Source organism: Taurulus bubalis (assembly GCF_910589615.1).
Source record: "Taurulus bubalis genome assembly, chromosome: 1".
NCBI lineage: Eukaryota > Metazoa > Chordata > Actinopteri > Perciformes > Cottidae > Taurulus > Taurulus bubalis.
The window spans coordinates 42,428,095-42,448,902 of record NC_136589.1 but is presented as its reverse complement, the minus strand read 5'-3'; the positions used below and the strand labels follow the sequence as shown (position 1 = coordinate 42,448,902).

At 41.8% G+C, this 20,808-nt stretch overlaps 2 protein-coding genes across 2 annotated transcripts; one reads left to right on the top strand and one right to left on the bottom strand.

Moving 5' to 3' along the window:
* Positions 1-12,077: 12,077 nt before the first annotated feature.
* On the bottom strand, positions 12,078-14,943 carry epdr1 (ependymin related 1). The gene is made up of 3 exons (XM_079231497.1): positions 14,691-14,943; positions 14,033-14,241; positions 12,078-12,999 (listed from the first exon to the last, which is right to left on the bottom strand). Exons 1-3 carry the CDS (start codon positions 14,927-14,929, stop codon positions 12,806-12,808), a joined length of 642 nt encoding a protein of 213 aa, XP_079087623.1. The 5' UTR covers positions 14,930-14,943; the 3' UTR covers positions 12,078-12,805.
* A 2,455-nt stretch (positions 14,944-17,398) lies between these two features.
* Positions 17,399-20,808, top strand: nol7 (nucleolar protein 7; the record flags this gene model as incomplete). The annotated part of the gene is made up of 8 exons (XM_079218366.1): positions 17,399-17,583; positions 17,703-17,763; positions 18,200-18,255; positions 18,341-18,366; positions 18,471-18,522; positions 18,609-18,730; positions 19,614-19,691; positions 20,450-20,808. The coding sequence occupies 8 exons, from the start codon at positions 17,399-17,401 to the stop codon at positions 20,521-20,523; spliced, it is 654 nt and encodes a 217-aa protein (XP_079074492.1). The 3' UTR covers positions 20,524-20,808.

Below are 20,808 nucleotides of genomic sequence, written 5' to 3'. Positions count from 1 at the left end.
TCCTAACTAAACCTTTAGTCCAGCCTACTGACTCTACTCCTAACTAAACCTTTATGTCCAGTCTACTGACTCTACTCCTAACTAAACCGTTATGTCCAGTCTACTGACTCTACTCCTAACTAAACCTTTAGTCCAGTCTACTGACTCTACTCCTAACTAAACCGTTATGTCCAGTCTACTGACTCTACTCCTAACTAAACCGTTATGTCCAGTCTACTGACTCTACTCCTAACTAAACCTTTAGTCCAGTCTACTGACTCTACTCCTAACTAAACCTTTAGTCCAGCCTACTGACTCTACTCCTAACTAAACCTTTAGTCCAGTCTACTGACTCTACTCCTAACTAAACCGTTATGTCCAGTCTACTGACTCTACTCCTAACTAAACCTTTAGTCCAGTCTACTGACTCTACTCCTAACTAAACCGTTATGTCCAGTCTACTGACTCTACTCCTAACTAAACCTTTAGTCCAGCCTACTGACTCTACTCCTAACTAAACCTTTATGTCCAGTCTACTGACTCTACTACTAACTAAACCGTTATGTCCAGTCTACTGACTCTACTCCTAACTAAACCTTTAGTCCAGTCTACTGACTCTACTCCTAACTAAACCTTTATGTCCAGTCTACTGACTCTACTCCTAACTAAACCTTTAGTCCAGCCTACTGACTCTACTCCTAACTAAACCTTTAGTCCAGTCTACTGACTCTACTCCTAACTAAACCGTTATGTCCAGTCTACTGACTCTACTCCTAACTAAACCTTTAGTCCAGTCTACTGACTCTACTCCTAACTAAACCGTTATGTCCAGTCTACTGACTCTACTCCTAACTAAACCTTTATGTCCAATCTACTGACTCTACTCCTAACTACACCTTTAGTCCAGTCTACTGACTCTACTCCTAACTAAACCGTTATGTCCAGTCTACTGACTCTACTCCTAACTAAACCTTTAGTCCAGTCTACTGACTCTACTCCTAACTAAACCGTTATGTCCAGTCTACTGACTCTACTCCTAACTAAACCGTTATGTCCAGTCTACTGACTCTACTCCTAACTAAACCTTTAGTCCAGTCTACTGACTCTACTCCTAACTAAACCTTTAGTCCAGTCTACTGACTCTACTCCTAACTAAACCTTTAGTCCAGTCTACTGACTCTACTCCTAACTAAACCGTTATGTCCAGTCTACTGACTCTACTCCTAACTAAACCTTTATGTCCAGTCTACTGACTCTACTCCTAACTAAACCTTTAGTCCAGTCTACTGACTCTACTCCTAACTAAACCTTTAGTCCAGTCTACTGACTCTACTCCTAACTAAACCTGTAGTCCAGTCTACTCCTAACTAAACCTTTAGTCCAGTCTACTGACTCTACTCCTAACTAAACCTTTAGTCCAGTCTACTGACTCTACTCCTAACTAAACCTTTATGTCCAGTCTACTGACTCTACTCCTAACTAAACCTTTAGTCCAGTCTACTGACTCTACTCCTAACTAAACCGTTATGTCCAGTCTACTGACTCTACTCCTAACTAAACCTTTATGTCCAGTCTACTCCTAACTAAACCTTTAGTCCAGTCTACTGACTCTACTCCTAACTAAACCGTTATGTCCAGTCTACTGACTCTACTCCTAACTAAACCTTTATGTCCAGTCTACTCCTAACTAAACCTTTAGTCCAGTCTACTGACTCTACTCCTAACTAAACCGTTATGTCCAGTCTACTGACTCTACTCCTAACTAAACCTTTAGTCCAGTCTACTGACTCTACTCCTAACTAAACCGTTATGTCCAGTCTACTGACTCTACTCCTAACTAAACCTTTATGTCCAATCTACTGACTCTACTCCTAACTACACCTTTAGTCCAGTCTACTGACTCTACTCCTAACTAAACCGTTATGTCCAGTCTACTGACTCTACTCCTAACTAAACCTTTAGTCCAGTCTACTGACTCTACTCCTAACTAAACCGTTATGTCCAGTCTACTGACTCTACTCCTAACTAAACCGTTATGTCCAGTCTACTGACTCTACTCCTAACTAAACCTTTAGTCCAGTCTACTGACTCTACTCCTAACTAAACCTTTAGTCCAGTCTACTGACTCTACTCCTAACTAAACCTTTAGTCCAGTCTACTGACTCTACTCCTAACTAAACCGTTATGTCCAGTCTACTGACTCTACTCCTAACTAAACCTTTATGTCCAGTCTACTGACTCTACTCCTAACTAAACCTTTAGTCCAGTCTACTGACTCTACTCCTAACTAAACCTTTAGTCCAGTCTACTGACTCTACTCCTAACTAAACCTGTAGTCCAGTCTACTCCTAACTAAACCTTTAGTCCAGTCTACTGACTCTACTCCTAACTAAACCTTTAGTCCAGTCTACTGACTCTACTCCTAACTAAACCTTTATGTCCAGTCTACTGACTCTACTCCTAACTAAACCTTTAGTCCAGTCTACTGACTCTACTCCTAACTAAACCGTTATGTCCAGTCTACTGACTCTACTCCTAACTAAACCTTTATGTCCAGTCTACTCCTAACTAAACCTTTAGTCCAGTCTACTGACTCTACTCCTAACTAAACCGTTATGTCCAGTCTACTGCCTCTACTCCTAACTAAACCTTTATGTCCAGTCTACTGACTCTACTCCTAACTAAACCGTTATGTCCAGTCTACTGACTCTACTCCTAACTAAACCGTTATGTCCAGTCTACTCCTAACTAAACCTTTATGTCCAGTCTACTGACTCTACTCCTAACTAAACCTTTATGTCCAGTCTACTGACTCTACTCCTAACTAAACCTTTATGTCCAGTCTACTGACTCTACTCTTAACTAAACCTTTAGTCCAGTCTACTCCTAACTAAACCTTTAGTCCAGTCTACTGACTCTACTCCTAACTAAACCTTTAGTCCAGTCTACTCCTAGCTAAACCTTTAGTCCAGCCTACTGACTCTACTCCTAACTAAACCTTTAGTCCAGCCTACTGACTCTACTCCTAACTAAACCTTTAGTCCAGTCTACTGACTCTACTCCTAACTAAACCTTTAGTCCAGTCTACTGACTCTACTCCTAACTAAACCTTTATGTCCAGTCTACTGACTCTACTCCTAACTAAACCTTTAGTCCAGTCTACTGACTCTACTCCTAACTAAACCTTTAGTCCAGTCTACTGACTCTACTCCTAACTAAACCTTTATGTCCAGTCTACTGACTCTACTCCTAACTAAACCTTTAGTCCAGTCTACTCCTAACTAAACCTTTAGTCCAGTCTACTGACTCTACTCCTAACTAAACCTTTAGTCCAGTCTACTCCTAACTAAACCTTTAGTCCAGTCTACTGCTTAACTTATAACCCGCTGCACAAAGACAGGATGTTGAAATGGACGCATGTTTTCGTGCTTTTTTGGCGATCTCCGGATACTCTGCCTTGGTTTTAATCCAGAACACCGGCAGAGTTGAAACAGACTTAAATTTCATTTTTAGGGTAACGTAACATCTTGACATGTGTCAAGGGGTTCCGTCTGAGGTTACCACAGACGGATGTATCCAGTCCTTTTTCACAATAAAACATCTTTCCGGCTTTGATTTTTTTAAATTTAATTTTAATTTTCCATTCATTCTTTCTGTGCGGCCCGGTACCAAGGGCCCCACGGCCTGGAACCAAGGAACCCACGGCCCGGTACCAAGGGCCCCACGGCCCGGTACCGAGGAACCCACGGCCCGGTACCAAGGGCCCCACGGCCCGGTACCGGACGGAATGAGCATAACCACACTGTTACAACTCCTTCATAGTGTCATATTGCTTTTTGGAGAATTATGATGATAAGTTCATAGTAGATGCAAGAGTACACTTAGGTACAATATATTATTTTGAACATAATATATATGGATGGATCACAGCCAACCCAGTTATTTTATCAACACAACTCCCTGTCCTTGGTCCTGGTGGCCACAGCACTTAAAAGAATAAACTTCATAATTCTCAAAATTCTGACCCTTTGCTTTTACTTTCTACTTTACTTTTTAAAGTAGTATTTTAATAGGTGACTTTTACTTTTACTGGAGTAATTTTCCAGTAAGGTATCTTTACTTTTACTCAAGTACGACTTTTGGGTACTTTATACACCACTGCTATTATATGATCACTGTGAAGCGTCTGAGCTTTCTCACTGTGAATAAAGGCATCAGCCAATCAAGTTTTGTGGAACAGACAGATTCTAAATAAACTGAGTGCCAGTTTCTTTTTTTTCATGCAATTAATTCACACGTTAATTTATTTATTTATTTTTTAAACTGTTGTTTTTTGCATTAATACTTGTGAAAAGCGACCATTATACCTGCAGATCTGTGAAGAGGCAGGAACTGTTCTCTCTGGTTTGAGAGCATGAAGTAGAGGGAACCAGCTTTTCAGCCTTGACTGCATCGCATTTACAATGTGCAGTAAGAATAGAGCGTTAGAGATTATGACACTGTACAGTAACTCAACTTATTTATTTTAAATTGTCCAGTAGCCTGAAACTAAAAGGCTGCAACAGGTGAAGTCTTGGACTCAGTAGGCAAGCAGCAAAAGCAAAGGACCATAAAAACAGACATCTTATGTGGTTGATAAAAATGTAGTTTATTTATATAAACAAAACAAGCAGGGTTAAAGGCCTTAAAATATGTGTTTAACTGAAACTGGAGACAAAGAGAGTTGAGGTGCTTTGACCTCCACTACATCCTGGTTATCAGGATGAAGGCACCCTCTTGTGGTGTGCTTCAGTTTTCACATCTCACCTGTGAACCTGCTGTGATGTTCACTGCAGGAATATGGGGTTAGTTCAGTGTCAATAATGACAAATGCACACAGAAAGATTCACAAATGTGCACAGAACAATTGACAAATATATTCGATTTACAAATGTACACAGAAGGGTTTACAAATACATTCCAATGATTTATATCAATGTGAAAAAAAAAAAAAATCACATATATTTCTGCATTTGTTTGTGAAAAGCTTCACATTTACGAGTGGCTTTTTTGAGACTCCCCTGCCGTGCTCGGTTTCGCAAATGCATTTTTTTTAATATGGACCTATCTGTAGCCAATCAGATGTCGCCCTCATTTCCAACCAATCACATGAGTGCAGCTCCCCCCTCCCCTACCCACGAGGGCGGTGCCAGTGTACAGTTACGGAATTTGTGGAGGTGATCAGTCAGACTATGGCATCTGGTACACACATCCAACATCTTAACTGTACCAGTACAGCCCAATGAGTGCCCATTTGACCACGGAGACCCGGTGCGGCGGGTCGCATTCGCGCCACACCGGGTCCGGAGAAGACCGCGTCTGAAGACCGCTTGCCCATCGGTGTGAGGCCGGTAACAGCCTCCGTTGCGCTGGGTCCGGTCTTCTCTGAGTCGGCCCAAAGTGGATGATAATCTCCAGTGCAGTGTAACACTGCAGTCAACTCAGCAGACACTCGGGTCTCCGTGGTCAAATCACCTGCAGCAGACATTGACATTAAACATATTCAAATGGATGGAAACAGCCACGTGACACAACATCTGGTTTTCAAAATACTGACTGATATGGATGTGTTCAGAACACATCCAAACATCTTAAGATGGTGTTAGGATGCTGTCACATCCTCAAAGTATCTCCACCAGCTTGTGTTTCTTTAATGGAGGTACATAAAAATGACGCTGAAGGTGTTTCTCACAATAAGAGACCAGACAGGACTTGATGGTTTTCCGTCTCCTCCCAGTGCAGACATCACAGGCCACATCTTCAGGTCCAGCATAGCAGTGATCAGCAGCAGCAGCTTGGAGTCCAGTCTTCTTCACCTCCTCCACTAAATCTGCTAACTTGGTGTTTTTCAGTAGGACAGGCCTCGGTGTGAAGGTCTGCCTACACTGAGGGAAGCTGTAGAGTTTCTTCCCTTCCCATTCCTCTTCGGCCCAGTGTGCTTTAATACAGTTCATGCAGTAGTTGTGTCCACAGGGAGTAGTCACCGGATCCTTCAGTGGATCCAGACAGATGGAACAAGAGAAGGTTTCCCGTTCCAGCTTAATTCTTTTCTGTGCCATTTTCTCAGAGTTTAAATTAAAAAAAATCTCTTTTTTGTTCCTGTTCATGTACTAATCTTCACTGAATGAGGTTTCTGCTCCAAAGAAGGCAACATGTGCTCAGAGTGGAGCTCCCTGTGTTTTACAGGAAGTAGAAGAGGGAGGAGTTATCAAGCTCTCATGTGATTGGACAGCAAAGCTGGAGAGGAGGAGGGTGGGCGCAACCCGGTGAGAGCAATGAAGCTACACCATTGGCCGGTCGAGTTGGAGCTCCCCCATTGGCTGTTGCTATTTCAATAGAAATAGGGCTGTTTACCCTGACAGCTAAGTAGCTCCACTGCGCTCCTAGTATTAGACTGTAAAAAATACATTTTGCCACCTGCTGTTCTTGCGGATATGCACGGCTTGTTGACGGCGCTGGTCGCTGACGGCACCGCTGTCTAGTTGACCGCCTTAGCGCAACAACAGTTGTATGACGGTTTATGAAAAATTCATACCGTATGGAAATCTGAAACCGGTATACGGTTTGAACCGGTATACCGCACAGCCCTACCTCATTGGACTCATCTCTGGTGTGGACGAGTCCGCCTACAGGTGGGAGACTGACCACCTGGAGACCTGGTGCAGCCAAAACTACCTGGAGCTCAACGCCCTGAAGACAGTGGAGATGGTTGTGGACTTCAGAAAGAATGCAGCCCCACCCGCCCCTCTCATCCTGTGTGACTCCCCCGTCGACGCTGTGGAGTCCTTCCACTTCCTGGGCGCCATCATTTCCCAGGACCTCAAGTGGGAGCTGAACATCACCTCCATCACAAAGAAGGCCCAGCAGAGGATGTTCTTCCTGAGGCAGCTGAGGAAATTCAACCTGCCAAAGAAAATGATGGTGCAATTTTACACTGCCATCGTTGAGTCCATCCTCTGCTCCTCCATCTCCGTCTGGCATGCTGCAGCCACTGCCAAGGACAAGGCCAGGCTGCAGCGCATCATCCGCTCTGCTGAGAGGGTGATTGGCTGCAATTTGCCGTCCCTCCAGGACTTGTTCGCTTCCAGGACTCTGAAGCGAGCTAGAAAGATCGTAGCTGACTCCTCTCACCCTGGACACAACCTGTTTGAGTCCCTTCCTTCTGGCAGGAGGTTGAGGTCCATCAGGACTAAGACCTCACGCCACACCAACAGTTTCTTCCCGTCGGCAGTCGGGCTCATCAACAGAGCCCGGGTGCCCACTGACTGATTCTGTCACCACAGGACTATTTCGGACAATTTTTTCTGACTATTTTTCTTTCTTTTCTCTCTTCTTACCGGTCACTCCACTGCACACTTCATATTTAAACACTCATGTCACTTAACATACACTTAACTTTAACCTAAACACTCATGTCACTTAACATACACTTACATTAACGTTATCTGAGCACTTTATCTTTATCTTATAATTGATTTAAATATTATTGCACTGTTGCTGTCGTTGGCTGTTGATTGTTGTTTGTCTCGTCTAATGTCTGCACCTTCCGCCTAACAAAATTCCTCGTTTGTGTAAACATTCCTGGCAATAAACGGTTTCTGATTCTGATTCTGATTGAAGAGTGACCACTCGCATAGTCATTTACACACAGATCAGCTGAGGGTTAACAAAGGAGCAAGAACAAAAGGACTGGACCACCTGTGGTCTAGAGCAGGCCTGGCCAACCCCTCTTTGCCTGGTTTCATGCGGCTCTTACGTTCATATCAAAGTTTTTTCTTTTCTTTTTTTCACAAATTACGATTTATATAAATGTAAAAAAAAAAAAAATCACAAATATATTTCTGCATCTGTATGTATTTGTGCGTGGATTTTTCTATTTGTTTGTGGATTTGTTTGTATTTATTTGTGGATCACACTGCAGTTGTTTGTGGATGGCTTCACATTTGTGTGTGGGTTTTTTGAGACTCCCCTGACGTGGCTGGATTCGCAAATGCATTTTTTTCAACATGGACCTATCTGTAGCCATTCAGATGTCGCCCTCATTTTCAACCAATCATGAGGGCAGGTCCCCCCTCCCATCCTAGCGTGGCTTCATTTGCGCTGGAAAGGTAGTGTGGAGGTTGCAGTGCTGGAACGAGCCTAGCAGGCCTCATCTGTGACGAAGACTTTGAGGAATCCGAGACCGAACCTGTGGGATGCTCTACGGAAGGAAAAGAAGATTAAACACACACAAACACACACACACGCACGCACACACACACACATATACTTACCTGGACAACACTGCAAAGAGACACAGCGCACTGGACAGTGGATTTGTTTGTGGCAGAACACGCGTCCGAACATGTTCTCCCATTCGCCCCCCATAGTGGCTTTAATGGTTAAATTGATTAAGGTTTGAGCCTCTACAACCATGTTAAACACAAGCACACGTTTTCATCTTCAGCCTGCATACTGCACGTCTTCCTCACTCCTCTTAAAGAGACAGCGCTCTCTTCTACTGGGTCAATACAATAATCTTCCCTTCAGTCAGTATGTGTACAGGTAATCAATGTTCTCAAACATTGGAATAACAACATATGAATTAACTTAAACACACATTTAAATTATTAGAAATCAACAGTTGCATTAAATCAGTAAGACTTATGAAATAACATATTTCAGGGTGCTATACCAGCACTTTGGGATTGTGAATTATGTGATGTTGAATTAAAAAAAACAAGGCTGTTTCATAAAACCTGAACCTATTACCTAAATATTCTAAATTGCTTTCAAAATAAATACATATACTAAGATAAGGTTTACGCTTATTAATTAAGGCATTATTTGTAAATGCATTCAGGAAACTCAGAAATCCAGTGCAGATGTAGAGCAGGTTTAGGAAGCAGCAGTGTATTGAAATAAGACATCAAAGGGTTAGGCAGTGGCCCGACCAATGCTGAGACCAAACCTACGCCCTTGCCGGTTTATACTGAAGAGTATTATGAACAAACTTTAAAACTCAGCTCATTAGACTTGCTCTTTCAAGAAATGTCTGTGTAAATTACGATACATAGAAAGTCATAACTTGGAGTCTGTTTAGTTTCATATCAATGTGTATCAATAACATAGCAGAAATTATAATACAGGTAGATCAAATCAAGCATTCTGATTGGTTGAGAGTGAGTCACGAGGTGTAGTTTATTCAGCCATAAAGTACTGTACAGCCTGTTGACATTTAGAGCGTTCCATGTCAGTGCGCACTTAAAAATAACAGGTAGATTTAAATTGCGCGACCGTTAATTGTCATTTCAAGCTTGACATTTACCAAACATGTTCGTGTAAACTTTGATATTGTAACGTCCGCAGTAACGACTCGCAGACGTTGGTTTCCTTAACTTGCAGGTGTATCGCTTGAGTGTTCACAGTATTGCAACGGGGCTCTTCGCTAACAGTAACGTTAGCTCAAACGGAACAGCTAACAAGCTCACTTAGCATCCCCCACACTAGCATAACGAACGACAACATACACGTCACTTCCTCCCTAAAATGAGATGAGGAATGAAAAGGGTTTGACCACAAAATCATGATAATTTCTAGTGAGAGATAATTACGTCGGTAATTTCCCGACGCGAGGCAAGTTCTCTAAACATCAGCAGTCAGTTTTATAGTCCCGTATGTGCGTCCCGGGACTATTTTCTCCGTCGCTGAAATGCGATACACAGCGTTTGGTGGCTACAACTATGAGGTTCAAGGGAGTTATTGCACGACACAGTACTGCCTCTCGTACCTTATTGCTTAAGTAATGCATTCAATGTAAAACCTCCTCGTGCCGCGGTGATTGTAAAACCATAAAATCGATCTCACTGATACTGGACTGACGGACATGTGACTGACGGACATGTGACTGACGGACATTTATACATCGTATTTATACAACACACACAAAACCAGTAGTAATGTATTTGACAGGCAGACATAAAAAGAACAAAGGATGCAGCTACACACACATTTCTACATAAATACATATTTACAAACACAGATCACATAAATCCAAACGTGATCTGTAAACTACAAGTAGATAAAAGTTCGGAACGAACAGGAAGTAATTTTTTTCTGTGACTTCCTGTGTTTACTTTGATGGCAGCTGAAAACTGTCCGACTTGATCGCAGTTTATTGACAGCGCCTCCTGCTGCGACCGCCTGCTCTCGTCTGGATTCCAAAAAAGAAAAAGAAAGAAATAAGATGCACGCCATAAATGCAATACAACGGCACTGCTTTTACTTTACGATTTACGTATGTGTGCGCGCGCGCTTCCGCAGCCTCACAGACCGCAATGTTGCCAAGAGACTGAAGCACGTCTGCCGCGAGCCGCTCCGCCTCACAGAGCTCTCACAAGCTGTCAGTCTCACAGGAGCCTCGCGCTGTCCAGAGTGAACATTAATCGCGCATGCGCAAAGCCGCCGCTGAGATACCTGTCCTCCTTCAGCATGATATTAAGCTGTTTTACATTAGAATACAATAATCTATAACATCTGAAAATAAATACAATATTTAATTGAATGACCAGTCATATAGAAGCATTACAAAAATAAAATACATCATTTTTTTTCTTCCCTGGCATATATTTTTGATTTATATACTGTTGTTAACTTGCTGATGCTCCAGAGTGCCTGTTATATTGTTCTGATAACGTAACTTTAAAATAAAAGCGCGCAATACACTAGTTTTTGCTTCATTATTGAATTTGGCGCATAATGGGATTAATCGCAATTAATCCCATTATGCTTATGATTAATCAGTTAAATATTTTCAACTTTGCCCAGCCCTAGATAGAACACAGGAAATAATACAAATAAAATAAACGTTCAGGATGTATTTCCTCTTTTTAATTATGCATATCATTGCTTTTCCCCCTACTATAAAATAGCACTATGTGTTAACAGTATCCCTGCACAGTATGACTTTGATTAAGTGAAGTTAAATATTAGTTTAGTGCAGATTTCGTGAACCGTAGGTTTAGGTCTGCTGAAAGCAAAAATGCCTTAACTTTCTCCCTGGACGCCTCTAGTTCCACAACAGACGGGCTCTGCTCAAGCAGATGCACCAATAACATACCAAGCAAGTATCCCTTAATCCATAAATCATATTTCAGTTTTTTGGCTGGAAAAAAAATGCAATGTGGTTGATATTTTGCTGAGGCTTTGTCTGACAGTGGTTTTGGCTCAAGTCCTACGAGTCATTTTTATGGTTGAATTGTGTTATAAACATGTAAAATTGTGGTATTGATTCATGGGAGTACGAGGACTTTGAGAGTGAGAAAGACCTCCTGATTTTCTCAATTCTGCCCTCATTTTTGGGGGCGCTGGGGCTCATAAAATCGGGCAAATGGTCATTTTGCATAACAAACAAAGCAGTGTTACTCATTTACGTGTACATGTGTACAAACATGTGTGGGACGGGGACTTACAGGAACAATTTCTCTGCACAAGAGAGCTCCCGACTACTATGACTGCAGAGGACATTTTCAGCTCTGTGGACTTGTACTTGAGTTGAGGATGACGACTGGATACGTGACCCGTTTGGAATCGACATAGAAAGCTATTACCTCACTACTCGCTACTACTCTACTATGACCTCACTACTCATTACTATACTACTATGACCTCCCTACTACACTACTATGACCTCCCTACTACACTACGATGACCTCACTACTCATTACTACCCCAGACTTTGAGACTCTTGCCAGGAGCAAAACACATCCCCAGTTCTCCCATTAGAAATTCATCCACTCAGGTCTCAACCCTGTCCCCTAAAAATTACGTTCCCCCAGAACTAATACGCATTCTCAATTACGTTTGATCAAAAATGTATCTCCTCCCTGATTATGTTTGTGTTTGACGTATTAACTCACTGTTAAGGTGACTGTGAGTTTATGGCTGTTTAATTGAATTGTTTGAATGTTCGTTTGGCTCTGTGATCAATGCTTTGGGGATCAGTTTCACCTCCATTTAGTCATAGAGGTGATAGAGGTGTTAAATAGATGTCTTTGAAAGAAAAATGCATCACGTTTTTACTGGTTTCCAGTTGGTTACTTTATTGTTCAGAGGAAAAATGAATTCCATGTGAGCTATCATATTAAACATATTAAACCTTGAAAAGATCACTGTGTGTCTGAGAAAATATGCCTGAATCTAAAAAAAGAAACAAACAACCATCCTGTCTTTGATTTGAATTTATTATCGCGTCCACTCATGATGAGGAACTTCCCGTGTTTGATGGAATATTTGGAATTTAAATCAAAACTCCCCTCAGAACGGAGTCACAACGCTTCTGACACCCAACTGTTTGTTGTTCGTTAGCCGTGTAGCTTAAAAATTTATAAAAACCAATTGGTTGCAATGACGAATGCCAACAACACTAAAAGTTGCATGTATAGCATGAAGCTAATTGTTGAAGGATCCCAACAAGCTAGTTTGTCAGGTTGCAGTCCGGACGACAGTTTCAGCAAATTAACCAACAATTTTCTGAACCACGAGACAAAAGACTGCGTCTGAAATCACTTCCTTTCTTTTTACGCTGTGCTCGATCGTGGTGCGTTGTATTAACCCGGCGCCATTTATTGTGTGCGCACTACGAAGAGCCTAACAACACTACTTTCTGCTCACCATCCCAAAAGGCAAGGTGCCAGATGTCATAGATGCTATTGTTCTGTTCTCTAGGAAGTAGTGGACGAGTGAACAAGGGAGTGATGTCGAGGCGCTGCTAAGTGTCCCGGGTTCAAAGCGGCGGGCCGGCGAAGCCTTAGCAGTCAGACTCGGCCATCCTGTCGGGCCGAGCCGACTGGCAGGTGGCGGGCGGGGTGAAGACGTCGGGGTCGCTGATGCCCAGCTGGAGGTTGAAGAAGCGGGTGGAGGTGGTGACGCTGCTGTTCTTGGCGTAGGTCTCCTGCACCGGGTAGCAGTCCTTCAGGGTGTAAACGCCCACCCAGGTCTCATCTGGGGGAGAGACGAGCAGACAAGGACGTTTTTATTTCACCAAACCGCTGCTCTTTAAATCTGGTGAGGCCTGCTGGAAGGCTTTACTTGTATTGTGAAGCAGCTGCAGGAGCACTGGCTTAGAGGTGCTCTCTGAAACCCAAGACCTACAGTATCATTATTGTAAAGTTTTCATCTTTCTGACAGTCCTTGAACACATCATGTACTACGAACGCTCATTGAATGAACGAAGCATTCAGGAGAGGAGAGGTCATAAAAGTGACAATAGTTGTTGTAGAGCTTCCGTTTTCTTTTTTCCCCTCCAACATTCATAACACTTAGAAAAATGTTGGATATATAGATTCCATTGTGCTCCAATCATTTTTTTTATATATTTAAAGACATTTTATTTGCGTTTTTTGTTCTTTTTTATTATAACTGTATTTTACTGACAGGGTTCATACACATTTTGACCAAAGGATTTCCAGGACTTTTCCAGGACTTTAAACCAAATTTCCATGACCAAACATTTTGTGAAATCTGGGTGTAAACATGAAAAAGTGAGAAAATTTAGTATTTAAACTAACAATGAGAATACAAAGCATAAAGTAAACCTTAAATGACACAAATGAATGAGAGACAATAGTTTGATTAAAAGAATAAACATTTATATAGATGCCTGTATGTATGCCTGCTTATATTCTGAGCGTCTTTCTTTTAAAAACATATTCATTATTTCAAACTCAGCGTAAATGAACGTCATGAACACATGAATATAACACATTTACATGACTTTTACTAAACTTTGGGGATTTAATTTTTTTCAAGGACTTTTCCAGGCCTGGAAATAACCATTTTAAAATGTCCATGACTTTTCCAGGTTTTCCATGATGGTAAGAACCCTGTAACTGCACTTGCAATTGCTTTCGGTATTTTTTATTAAATTCCCTGATTTCCAGTGTTGTTCACATCTTTTTGTCCAGGCCTGTTCTCTGTATTTCAACATGAAAGACGGCACGAAAAGACACAGGCGTTAAAAATAAACCTGACTCACGCTGGCGTGCAGGCTTCCTGTCCGACCACTCCTGAACCTCCACGTTGTCCCCGGGGCCCCCGATGAAGTACTGGTCCTCGAAGGTGGAGTTGTCTGGGATGTCGAAGGGATCCCAGGCCCCTGCGAGAGCCATCTTGGAGCAGTCCTTGGTCTTCTGGTCGATCTGGAACATGATCATGCTCTGGTACAAGTAGATGTACTCATAGAACCTGGAGGAGGGATATATGATGATGATATATATATATATATATATATATATATATATATATATATATATATATATATATATATATATATATATATATGATGAGTATTGAACTTTAAAATGTGTTATTGTTGATTCTTTGGCCACTTTGGGGACGTGAAGCCAGGCGGCGACCTCTGGTTCAGCTGGAGATTAATGCAGAAGTGTATTAAAACTGCTTCTCTCTACAATGCATATATATATATATATATATATATATATATATATATATATATATATATATATATATATATAAAAAATATACAAACACATATATAATACATATACTCTTACACATTAGATAATAACTGCAACAGGCAGACAGTAACGCCTTTATTCAGACAATAACCCCTTTATTAAAGACAATAACACATTTTTTCAGACAATAACCCTTTATTCCCCTAAAGCCCTCACCTCTGGCACGGCGCGTGCTTCCGGTTCTCCTGCAGGACTCGGATCCTCTGCGTCAGGCCGTCGTAGGAGACGGAGGCCCGGCTGTTCCTCCCGCTGCTGTGGTCGTACACCACCCATCTGCCCTCCCACTGCGGCGGGGCCAGGCAGGGCGCGGCCGCCCGGGAGGAGGCGTCCGGCCCGGGGAGGCCGAGGGCCGGCGGCCCGGCGGCGGCCAGGAGCGCCAGCAGTAGCCGGTGCATCGCTTCTCTGTTAAGTCCCGTTATGGATCCCGTTGTTGTCGTTGTTGTTGTTGTTGCTGATGCTGCACCTGCTGCCGACCATTTGGATTGGGTTTCCGGTCGTGGTTTTCAAAATAAAAGCTTTAATAAACCGTATGAAGGTATCTACAAATTGAAATGAACCCATAATATTTACCCAGGAACCTTATTAAATAATGTAAACTAGCAAGCATTTTCGCACTTCTCTACTGTTTAAATTTAATTTCCTAAATTAATACACGCTGCGCTGTACAGCTTTTATCCCAGTTATTTTAATTTCATTTTGTATATACAAATATATAGGATAAAATATAAAAACAACAGGGATGTTGTTTTTATATATTTTTATTGTTGTGTCTGTAAGCTGCTACTAGGCAATGCTAATAGGCAAAAATAAAACATTGCATTTTTTTATATATAATTATAATAGGCTCGTTTGAGATTAGCCAGTTCTGCGCAGAATCGATCGGCGGCGATCGGCGCGCAATGCATGCCGGTTAGATTTGTGTCCGATTTGGGCTGCGGTCGAATAGTCCATTTTGGTTAGGAACCTTCCTAACTGAGTGAAATGACCCAGAAGTACCTAAGTGGCCACCATGATCAGAGCCGGTCGAATTGTCCAAACGCAAAGGAAAGGAGCTCCAATGCTTCCTAACTTAGCTCCTTTAGCATAGGAACTACTGGACCTGCCTTTACGAAAAGAAAGGAGATAATGCTGACCCACAATTCCTTGCGGCGGCAACATTTAAAGTGACGTATCATTCGGCCGTTCACGAGAACAGATGATTCTGTTCTATAATTTGGGAATACTTTCAATAATCTGTTAAACCGGCTGGCAAACTATAAACGTAACGTTGATGAAAAAAACTGCTGTAAAGTGATCAAACTGCTGTAAAGTGATCAAACTGCTGTAAAGTGATTAAACTGATGTAAAGTGATCAAACTGCTGTAAAGTGATCAAACTGCTGTAAAGTGATCAAACTGACGTATTTGATATTCTCTCTGGTGTTGAACTGCAGCTTCAGCCCTCATTCTTTATTTTATTTGACTTCAGTTACAGAAGCTTTAATAAAAGAGTTAAACTGGACGAGCTCTTCAGTCTGAGTCATGTTTCTGATTATCATCTTTTTAATCAACTATTTTGTCACATTACAATAAAACATATCAAGTCAACACGAGTTGTGTGATGTTTCATAAACTGTTGTCTGCATATTTTTATGATCAGATTATAATCTGCATGTAAATAAACCATAACAACATAAAGGGATATGAGACACACATATATGACACACATCGTTAGTGTGATCATGTATTTAATTCAGCATGTTTGAAACTGAACAAAGAGACAGTTTAGTAGCTTTGTACTCTGTGAAAAATACGTTGGTTTCACTTTCATATTCAACCTCGTTATTAAAGTAATACTATGAACCAGGTTGTTTATGTCGTTATGACACAACACTGCAAGAAGACGGACGAAGTATCTAAGATGCGCTTTTTGTAGTCCATCTTCGGAACATTGTAGTTTCACCGCTGGCTGCAGACTGACGTCACTAACATGCGCATGCCGTCGCGTAGGGAAAGTGGAGTCGGATTTGCCAAACGCCGCGGTTGTCTTCTCCTAACTCCTCATGAATTCTCCTTCCCATCTTTCCTTAACCCCGTCACGTTTTCCACAGAGGTTAAGGAGAAGTGCTTAGGGTTAGACGTTAGGAGGTAATTATTTGACTATTCAACCGCAGTCCAGGTCCCGACTTGCTCTGACGTCATGCACACGTGGTCAAAGGCGCCGCAGTTGCTCTCCAACGACTGCTTGGCCCAGTGCATGATGGGAGACGCCTGGCTCTCGCCACATCAGAGAGCTGATTGGCTCTTTGATCTGACAGCAAACACCACGTGTTGGAGAAAATCCTTATTTTATGTGTAGTTGTAATACTTAACGCTGGATTGTTGACTATTCGTCTCATGTTTAATCTAAAAACATATCTTGTGTGGTTGATAATACAAAATCGTATTTATACAACACACATCAAAACCAGTAGTAATGTATGTCACAGGCATAAAAAGAACAAAGGATGCAGCTACACACACATTTCTACGTAAATATATATTTACAAACACATATGAATAAATCCAAACGTGATCTGTAAACTACAAGTAAACAAAAGTTCGGAACTAACAGGAAGTACTTTTTTCTTTGACTTCCTGTGTTTACTTTGAAGGCAGCTGAAAACTGTCCGACTTGATCGCAGTTTATTGTCAACGGCTCCTGCTGCGGCCGCTGCTCTCTCTGGACTCCAGGCGAGGCGCAGCTCTAACGAACGAGACTATTGATTTTGGTGGCAATCCCGGTTTTAATCTCCAAGCGCCGCCACACATCTCGTCGCATTTCTTAAGCGTCACCACCCTTGTGACGCTACGCGATGACGTCATCTCTCCGCTCTGGCCCCAAACATGGCGAAGGAACAACGTGGGAGAACGGCTTGGTCTACGAGGACGGCCGAAATGAACCACAGGACCGAGGGCTTCAGTTTGGTGCTGACGTCCAGCGACGACGAGGCGCCCGAGGAGATGAGCTTCGTAGACGCGAAGGCCGCGGCGTTACGGAGCATGAAGGAGGCGCTGGACACCGCCAGAAGGTAGCTAGCTAGCTAGCTAGCTAAGGTAGCTAATCTAGCTACCTCACAGAGAAACACGACACCACAGATCTATATGTACATATGAGCTTTTTGACCTGATTGCATTTCCATGTTTGCAGAGATAAAGAGCTGCTGAAAGAGAAGAGGAGGAAGAGACAAGAGTTCTTCCAGGAACAGAAGGTCCGTGTTCTTATTTATTAATATTGGTGTTTATTAATATACCTGTGCGGTAGATATGTACATCTTCTATTGGAGTAAACACAAATTAGACACATCCATGTATTATCTCAGAACAGATGGTGGCTACAAATGTTTAAATATTGTGCATCCAACTCTTATTGAATTCTTACTTAATTTGTGTTTACATAATTATTTATTTACATTTTTTTTTGTGCCAATAAATGAGAATTAACTCGGTGATGTGCTGCATTTGTCCCGTTGACAAATAAGAGAGCCATAAATAATGACTTTCTTCTTCAATTAATGTTCCGTTTGTTTTCTGGCTTTTAATATGGCGGTTTAGTCATATTATGAGAGTAATGTTGCATCCTTTGCCTTTCAAAATATTGCTATAAAATCGATTGTTTAATAAAATAAATCTCCTTCGTTCCCATAGAAAAGAAAACTCTTACCGGCCGACGTGTTGGAGGAAATCGACTCGGCCCCTTTAAAGTAATGTCACTTTCACTTTGAACATGTTCTCTGCCATCGCTGCGTCACGAAAACTCACTCAACATGCTTTTATTTTTTTAAACAGGAAGCAGAAACCGACTGAGGGCGAATGTACGGAAGCACATTTGTGCCCACGCATGTATTTTAAACATTTAGAGGAGACTCTGGCCCCGAAAGCGCTTCACATCGACTTATGTGGTTTTATTTGTCCTCAGCGGCTGAAGAAGACGAGGTGGAGAAGAGTGAGAAACTGAGACACTCCCGAAAGTATGTAAACGCACATTTTCCAAGATAATTTAGTTTAACGTCCAGTTGGTCGTTGAAGTAGTTTAAACTCGTCGTCGTTGTTTCAGACTGAAGGGAAACTACACGGTGACGACGATGAAGAAGCGAGCGGCGGCGACCTCGCAGCAGCGAGCGGCCGAGGACTTCCTCCGGTCCCGGCTGTACGGGCCGGGAAACTGCCGGACCACAAGTAAGATATATATATATATATATATATATATATATATATATATATGTGTGTGTCTGTGTGTGTGTGTGTGTGTGTGTGTGTAAGCTTTTAGTGCCGCGTGTCTACGGAAACTGAACGCAGTCATTAACAGTTATACCATAAATCCTAATGCAGAAGAAGAAACCCTTTATTCATGTTTGTAGATAAATGTTTTGACCACTAATCAATAATTGTTCGATGATTTCTAGAGAACACCGCACATTTAGCTGATTAGGCTTCTGAAGTGTTTTGTGTTCGTTATTTTTTTATTAGATGTATTTGTTTTCCATATTTCACTGTTGACACCAGCAGTTTAAACAATTTAGAGCAGAAAAATCATATATATAAAAAACTAACCTTACATAAATTGTCTAGTATGCCTGATCTAAAATCTGATCTACAGTTTAACAATAGAAACTAAATGATCTGTATCTGACTGAATACATCCATATTGACCTTATGCTAGTATAATACAAATTTAAAAACATGGAATAATTACCATATTTTTAATCAAATAACTTATTGTCCCAATCAATATTCTCCTTGTCAACTAATCCTATTAAAAGACGAATGAGTCTGCTAACTCGTATTGTGTGGTGTTCGTCGGGAGCCAATGAGAGCCTGACAGGAAGTGAACGTGTGTTGTTGTGTTTTGTGACCCTTGCAAGCTACACTCTGTGCCAGTAGTCTGAAGACGATGATCTGTCTCACTTTTTACGTTCTTGCTACAGTGACGGCCGTCTGGTTCCACGTAGGTGTCCCGGTTCTCCTGGGACTCCTGGGAACCCGACGGCCACATCGACGACTCTATCAGTGTTTGTTTGTCGGATGAAGTCATTCACCCGTCATGTCCTCCTGCTTTCAGGCAACGAGATGCTGTCCCTCCAGAACAAGACGGGGACGATCAAGAGCGCGGCCGTGCTGTTTGTGAAGAAGGACTGGGGTGAGTTCAGTGAACAGATTTTATCTAAAAATAAAGTTAGTTACGTCAGGCTGCCGGCCGACCCCTCTGGAGTAAAATTAAGGGGTTTTCTCAAGGGAGTCTGGTGCTGAGAAGCACTAACGCGTTTGACCACAGGGGCCGCCAAAGTCAAACTTTAACCCTGTTTTTTTTATGCTTCTGGCCTCGTTTTTCTCCAGTATAAAAGTTCTGCTTCTCTATGGAAACAGACACATAATGACTAGAAATAGAGAAAACTCAAACATGTAGTTTGTGAGCTTATAATGTCATAAATCAAAGTATTAAAACAAATACATTTCTAGTTGAATGTCCTTCATTTTGCAAAAAATATAGGAATCTATATACATTTTCCAAGTGTCCCCAGTATAGAAAAGAGGCTTTTTAGTGTTATATTCTTTAAATTATTTATATATATTTTACAACTTCTACTTCCAGCCTCTCGGTTCAGTTCATGTTTCACTGAATTGTTGTCGTGACTGTCTCAAGGGAATCCATCATGGCTTCCTAGTTGCTCAGAATTGAATGTTGAACAGAATCTGGTTAAATCAAAAGGTCCATTCGGTACGAGATGTTGAATAAAATGTTTTTCATGAAAATCACAATTGTACGCTTAGTTTTGGCTCCTTTCTCTGAGAAGTATTTGTCGCACATGATGTGTTCAAGGACCATCGGAAAGATGAAACTTTGGGGTTTATATCTAGAGCTTGTTCTCTAATCGGTCGTCTCCTCTGTCCGATCAGCCTGTCAGGAAAAGGCCAAAGCGGAGAAGCTGAAGAAGAGATGGATCCACAAGCAGCAGCTCCCCTCCTGCTGACCGGACCCGGTACTGCACCCTGGATTTAACCGGACCCTGAACGGCTTCCTATATTGACTAAACGAGAACTCGGCAGAAGCCCGAAACGCTCCAGTTCTTCACCAACAAACCTCACGTGGGGTTGAGACACGGGACAATTCCTCATCTGCTTTTTTTTAAAGAGCAGAACATGTGGAGATGCAGCTTTTAGTGCTGAAGGTGGGATTAAAACAAACAGTTTAGTCTGGAACCGTAAACTCAAGTTGTTTGTTAAGATGCTTTGTTTAATAAAAGTTTGTTATACGT

Excerpts from the sequence above, each read along its gene's own strand:
- epdr1 (XM_079231497.1), bottom strand. The coding sequence starts at position 14,929 with ATGCACCGGCTACTGCTGGCGCTCCTGGCCGCCGCCGGGCCGCCGGCC. Across the intron at positions 14,242-14,690 it reads AAGCACGCGCCGTGCCAGAG|GTTCTATGAGTACATCTACT; the intron begins GTGAGGGCTTTA and ends TCCCTCCTCCAG. Across the intron at positions 13,000-14,032 it reads CAGGAAGCCTGCACGCCAGC|ATGAGACCTGGGTGGGCGTT; the intron begins GTGAGTCAGGTT and ends TCTCTCCCCCAG.